The sequence below is a fragment of the Chaetodon auriga genome, chromosome 9 (assembly GCF_051107435.1).
Source record: "Chaetodon auriga isolate fChaAug3 chromosome 9, fChaAug3.hap1, whole genome shotgun sequence".
Classification (NCBI taxonomy): Eukaryota; Metazoa; Chordata; class Actinopteri; order Chaetodontiformes; family Chaetodontidae; genus Chaetodon; species Chaetodon auriga.
The window spans coordinates 653593-659592 of record NC_135082.1 but is presented as its reverse complement, the minus strand read 5'-3'; the positions used below and the strand labels follow the sequence as shown (position 1 = coordinate 659592).

The 6000-nt window shown below is 39.4% G+C and overlaps 1 protein-coding gene across 8 annotated transcripts in view; it reads left to right on the top strand.

Moving 5' to 3' along the window:
• Positions 1–2069: 2069 nt before the first annotated feature.
• rnf103 (ring finger protein 103) overlaps positions 2070–6000 on the top strand; it is a 109857-nt gene continuing 105926 nt past the window's right edge. For 7 of the 8 annotated variants that reach the window (XR_013077559.1, XR_013077558.1, XR_013077560.1 and 4 more), the window contains exon 1: positions 2078–2786. Coding sequence is in view for 5 of the 8 variants with exons in the window: in XM_076738789.1 (XP_076594904.1) it covers positions 2561–2786 (226 nt within the window). In the remaining 3 variants the exon portion in view is untranslated. Of the gene's footprint in view, positions 2787–6000 lie in introns of all 8 variants that reach the window. The other variant, XM_076738787.1, reaches the window with a different exon arrangement.

Sequence of the window (6000 nt, the reverse complement as noted above, 5' to 3'; positions counted from 1 at the left end):
CAAATGGGTGCCACCTGGGATAGTTCATAGTTCAAGGCAGAGGTTTGTTGAAATTTATTGTTATGAAAAGGAAAGACACAAAGATATGGCAAAGAAGGATTTTTTGGGGAGTTTTTTTCAAGTTGAAGATGTTAAGAAAGATGCCAATGACTTTGACCAGAGGAGTTTTGGTGAGGGGATAGATCCTTATGAGGGTAAACAAGTAAAGCTATTATGAAATTGTGCAAATAATGATGGATTATGTGGGCTACAGAGCAAAGAGTTGGTGAAGTCAAAGACCTCATCAGGCTGTCACAACTCACCGTCAGGACTTTTTTTCCAGGGGACAGGCAATACCATCACACACCCATTTTTTTTACTCGCCAACACAGGACCAGTCCAAAAAGGGGACTGCAGGATGCAGAGTTTGAAAAAATAAATTTAAATAAATAAATAAATAAATTTTAAAAAATTTGAAAATCAAGGTTTGTTTTTTTTTATAAAAAAAAAAAACATACCACTGTCATGCATTTTGTGCCAAATGCCCATGTGTGTGATTGTGGACCAGAATTGCCATGATGCATATTGTGTTTAAGGATATGTTTTTGCGGGAAAAAAAACAATGCAAATTGCTTTAAAAAAATAAAAAGTAGAAGACGGTAGGAGCCTCAGATCACTTTTAGTACAATACAAAGATGTGCAATTTTCTATATTGAGTTTTTGTTTCAATATTATGTTTTGCTGTACTGTTTTGAATAAAATACTTCAAAGTTCAAGTTTGGTTTTTGGGCTAATATTCCCTATTACACTGTTAAGAAGTCTCTATTGAGTGACACATACAATTGGCTGAAGTTGTGCTCATTCTGGGATGTGTAAAACTTAATGACACTATAAAAAAAATACAAGGTAAAACACAAAAGGATGCGAAATGGAAAGATCTTAAATGAACATCAAACCCTAAAATGAGTGTTTTCTTTACATCGTCATCCTCACTCCACATTGCCAGTGAAGTTTCCATTTTCCATTTCTGAAACATCAGTTAGCAGCTTTAGAAGGAGAAAAAGAAAAAGCCTAATTATTCCCAAAAGCATAATCCAGATGTTTCTCAGCTAAATGACTGGACATTTTCAACACCTCATCTGAAACTGTCCCTTATCTCTTTGGTTTTCCCCTGACAAACCTGTGGTGAAAGATCTTGATTGTTTTGTGTGTTACTTGTGGGGTCGAACATGTGCGTCATGAGTTCTACATGCAGCATGCTGTGCTTTTCAGTAATTGCAAACACTGAAACAGAGATAGCTGTTTTAGAGAGCACTTAGGACACATTGATCTAGTTTGTTCAGGAAACAGCAGGAAAATATGAGCTGGTTGAGAGGTTGAGAATATCCTGACAAAAGATTCATATTTGGGTGAGGCCTGGTCAACTGTGGATACTACTTTTTTTGTGTGTGTAAATCTGAGATGTGCAAATCACAGATATGTTGATCAAAACCGAGTTATGAAGAGAATGATTCTTGATTTCCCACTGAATACATTCTCCTGCTTTGGACAATCTTGCTTTGTGTAGATGTTCAACTCTCACATCATGCTGCATGTAGAACTCATGCCTGAGACTCCAAATCAGTCAGTTAGAACTAAAGAAGCTTTTTGGATAAGAGGCTAAACGTCTTTGAGAACCACCAAACAAGTCCAGTTGCCTTTGATAGCGCTTAGAAATCCTCTTGTTATGACTTTAATTATTTCCACTTTTTCTTTATTGAAGCCATGTTTCTGTATTCACTGTTTCATAAGAAACCATCTTCAGTCTGTAGTAATTAAACATTTATACAAACTATATGTCATTTGTCCCTCATAAAAACAAAAAACAAAACGTACAATTTTTCAGATACAAAAAACAATGAAACGCAACAGCAAACTATTAAAGCACAGGGTAGAATAAAGAGGGTTCATGCAATGAAAATACTTGAATCACTTAATACTGTGCAGTAACAGCACCTGCAGCAACAATTACTGCATAGGATAAGTCTACGAAGTGTGAAAGAGGTGCGTCTGAGTAATGCCTTTTAAGACTTTTATTTTGTAGCTTGTTTACATTTGCGAGGTGGAGTCGGATGTGACGTGAGGTCCACCGTGTACATCAGCTGATCGGAGCAAAACAGTATCCGTCATTATTGTATTTTGTAATGTTGAGAACAACTGGGACCATAGCAGCAGTCCAGGTCACGCACTGCTGCCAGTCAGCGGGAAACTGCATCGCGTGCAGCTGACACTTGACGGCTTGACGAGGCCTATTTATCCTGGTTGAGAACATAACATCACCAAGGCCTACCTGCGATGCTAAGCTAATTAGTTAGCAGGATTCATGATCGTAAACTGCTGTTGAGATAAGTGAACGGCAGGGATTATCTTCCCAGCCACACTGATGAACTGATGAAGATTTGATGACCGTACAAATATATAGTGTTTGTAAAGTAATGTCTGGGTAGAAAGTGACTGAAAGCTCCTGCCGCCTGTCCAGTTGTCACAGACAACCTCCTACAGTAATTATTTTGTGCCAGCAGCGCTCTCGTCCAGCGAAACGATGTGGTTGAAACTATTCTTTTTGCTCTTGTATTTCATAGTATTGTTTATGCTAGCGAGGATTTTTGAGGCGGTAGTTTGGTATGAGACTGGTATGTTCGCTACTCAGCTTGTGGATCCAGTTACTCTCAGTTACAAGAAGTTGAAGACCATCCTGGAGTGTCGAGGGCTGGGATACTCCGGACTGGCTGCGAAAAAGGATGTCAGCGAGCTGGTGGAGAAATCAGGTAAGGGTCAGGGGGCAAGGGACTTTGATTGTTGTATTTTCTGCGTTTGCACTTGTACCGTAATAAAGCTCATATTCAGATTAATTTGCACATTAGCACACAATAATGAGTTATGATTTAGTTCACACTGTCGAGACATAATAGATAAAATACAAAGGAAAAGGTTGTAATCTGCATTTGCACGGGTGGCATTAACACCACCACTGTGTTTCAGCTGCTTGTCATGTAACTGATGCTGTGTACTTGTTCAGTTATTAAGTTAAGAGACTGTGCCAACAGTGAGGGAGCAACGTTCTTAAATGCTCAAAATGTACATTGTATAGCACACCCTTCACCCCAAGGTACCACATCCACCAGCATTCAGTGTCTATTCTTAGTAAAAAGGAATGACTTAAGACTTTTGAGTGTTAAAAGTGTTTTTCACAAAAATCAACAGAATGAGACTTTAATTACATGATATTTTTCCTTATTTCACCCATCTTACACTATTAGATGAGAAAAATCCAAACAATAACTCAGAAAATACCACTTATTTATGATGTACATAATTAATATACAACCTCTGAATACAGCTTTAATACCACTTGAATGATTTTCAAAAACCTTTTTTTTTTTTTTACTCAATTCTTTGTTAATTATTTGCATGCCCCAAACAGGGTTTGTATACGGTTTGAGTATAATGTGCCCTGAATGTGGTCAAACAATGTTATGGATCCACTGCTACAGTTGACACTAGCTACTAGGTACTAGGAACACAAGTTATTATTGGTAGTGTATGTACTTTAGGAATCAGTCTATAAATCTATAAATCGTTTCTTAATTGACTGTCCTGAACATCATTTTTTATGTTTGATATCCATCTTTAGTATAATACTAAATTCTGTGCTCAGTCTCTGTAGATTCTATCTCTATATCTCCCCCCTTGCTTGAAGCAAGTTGTCAACCACAGATATTACACAAAAAATGTTCTAATCACTTAGAAATAAAATCCTATACATCCCTATATTGTATGATGCTATTACTAAAACATCTGTATATGTATATGCAACCAAATCCAAAACTAACATGTACGTCGCTTTGGATAAAAGCGTCTGCCAAATGACTAATTGTAATTGTAATTGTAACAGTAGGAGGGGTGGGACTGGCGAGCTTCCATTAATCGCAGGATTGATAATTAAGTTATTACAAATAACAAGTGGTACTGGCACCGTTCCTCTTCACCCTCTATACGGCTATCTTTTCCCACCTGTCACCCACCTGCCACCTGCAGAAGTTCTCTGATGACTCTGCCATTGTCGGCCTCATCACAGATGGGGACGACAGGTCATACAGAGGACTCATCCAGGATTTTGTGGACTGGTGCCAGCAATGCTGGTTGTGGACTTCCGTCGGCGCCCGTACTCTTCTCATCACCAGTGAACATCCAGGGAAGGGACATTGAGATGGTGACATCTTATAAGTACCTGGGTGTTCATCTGAACAACAAACTGGATTGGACTCATAACACCACTGCGCTTTACAAAAAAGGACAGAGCAGACTCTATCTGCTCAGGAGACTGAGGTCTTTTGGGGTGCGTTGGGCACTGCTGAAGACCTTCTATGACTCTGTTGTGGCCTCTGCCATTTTCTACAGTGTAGTCTGCTGGGGGAGCAGCATCACAACAGCTGACAGGAAGAGGCTGGAAAAACTCATTAGGAAGACTAGGTCTGTCCTGGGATGCCCTCTGGAACTGGTGGAGGAGGTGGGGGAGAGGAGGATGACAGCCAAGCTGTCCTCCATGACAGTCAATGACTCCCACCCCCTCCTACACACACTCACTGCACTGAGGAGCTCCATCAGTGACAGGATGCTGACCTGCAAACAAACAACAACTGAAGACAGCTGCAGTCAAGGCCTGGCAAAGCATCACAAAGGAGGAAACCCAGCGTTTGGTGATGTCCATGGGTACCAGACTTCAGGCAATCATCGCCTGCAAAGGATTCTCAACAAAGTATTAAGAATGAACATTTTGTTTATGATTATATTCATTTGTCCAATTGTTTTAGGTCCCTTGAAATGAGGAGACTATGTATGAAAATGTTTGCAATTCCTAAACCCTTTCTCCAATTTTGATGAAATACCGTCAAATTAAACCTAAAAGTCTGTACTTCAATTTAATCTCGATTATTTCATTTCAAATCCATTGTGGTAGCATACGGAACCAAAATTATGGAAATTGTGTGTCTGTCCAAATATTTCCAAACCTGTATTTTTGAGTATGCTCTGACAGAAAAGAGAAGCGTCATCTATTTAATTCAATTGAATTCAATTTTATTTGTATAGCACCAAATCACAACAAAAGTTGTCTCAGGACACTTTCCTCATCTGCCTCCTGTTATCACCAGTTACAGTTCTGAACAGTACAAGGACATACAAATAGTGCTGCAAATAAATAAGGTAGGAACGCTGTCTCTGTATTGTGTTACCCCTGTTTGCGGCAGTCAACTCTGCAGGTCCCCAAACTGCAAGTGACCACCTACTTGAAGATGCAACACAACCAGACAGGAGATTTTTGATATTCCTCTTTTGATATAATTTATTATATCAACAAAATCTCAAATGTACAGCTATTATGCGTAAGCAGGTCTTCATTGCGTCCAGCAACCTATATGTGAGCCACTATGTGTAAGCTGTTCTTTGCATTTATCAGCAGCAAGCAAGTCTTCATTGCAGAGGCATGTGGAAATAATAAAACAATTCTAATGCATTACTTCTATATTAGGAATGTTAACATGATACTGGGAACAGAACCTCTTTCCCAGGAGAGTTCAGCTTCATCACTCAACTGATCACAACTCTGCAATGAGTACAAAAACCAGGAAAATTATAAGTATCACACCTCTATGTGTATGCAAAAACTATATGTGGAAATGTGTTAAATGTTAGGAGGTAACGTGTATACAGGGGCTCAGAAATACAAACATCGGTCTTCGTCTTCCATATCAGGTTCCGCTTCAGTCTCTTCCTCTCCGGACTCAGAGAGGGAGACCAGAGGAATCATCTCACCAGGATGTTGCACTAATTGATGAGGAGGTGGTGGAGGAAACTTATCGATAGTGGCCGTAGTGATACACTTTAGACAGAGGTGCCTGATGCATGGTATGCAGCAACAACCACATGGGTGAAAATAGTCACTGCTGCAACCATTGAGATAACTACAGAAGCAATTAGTGT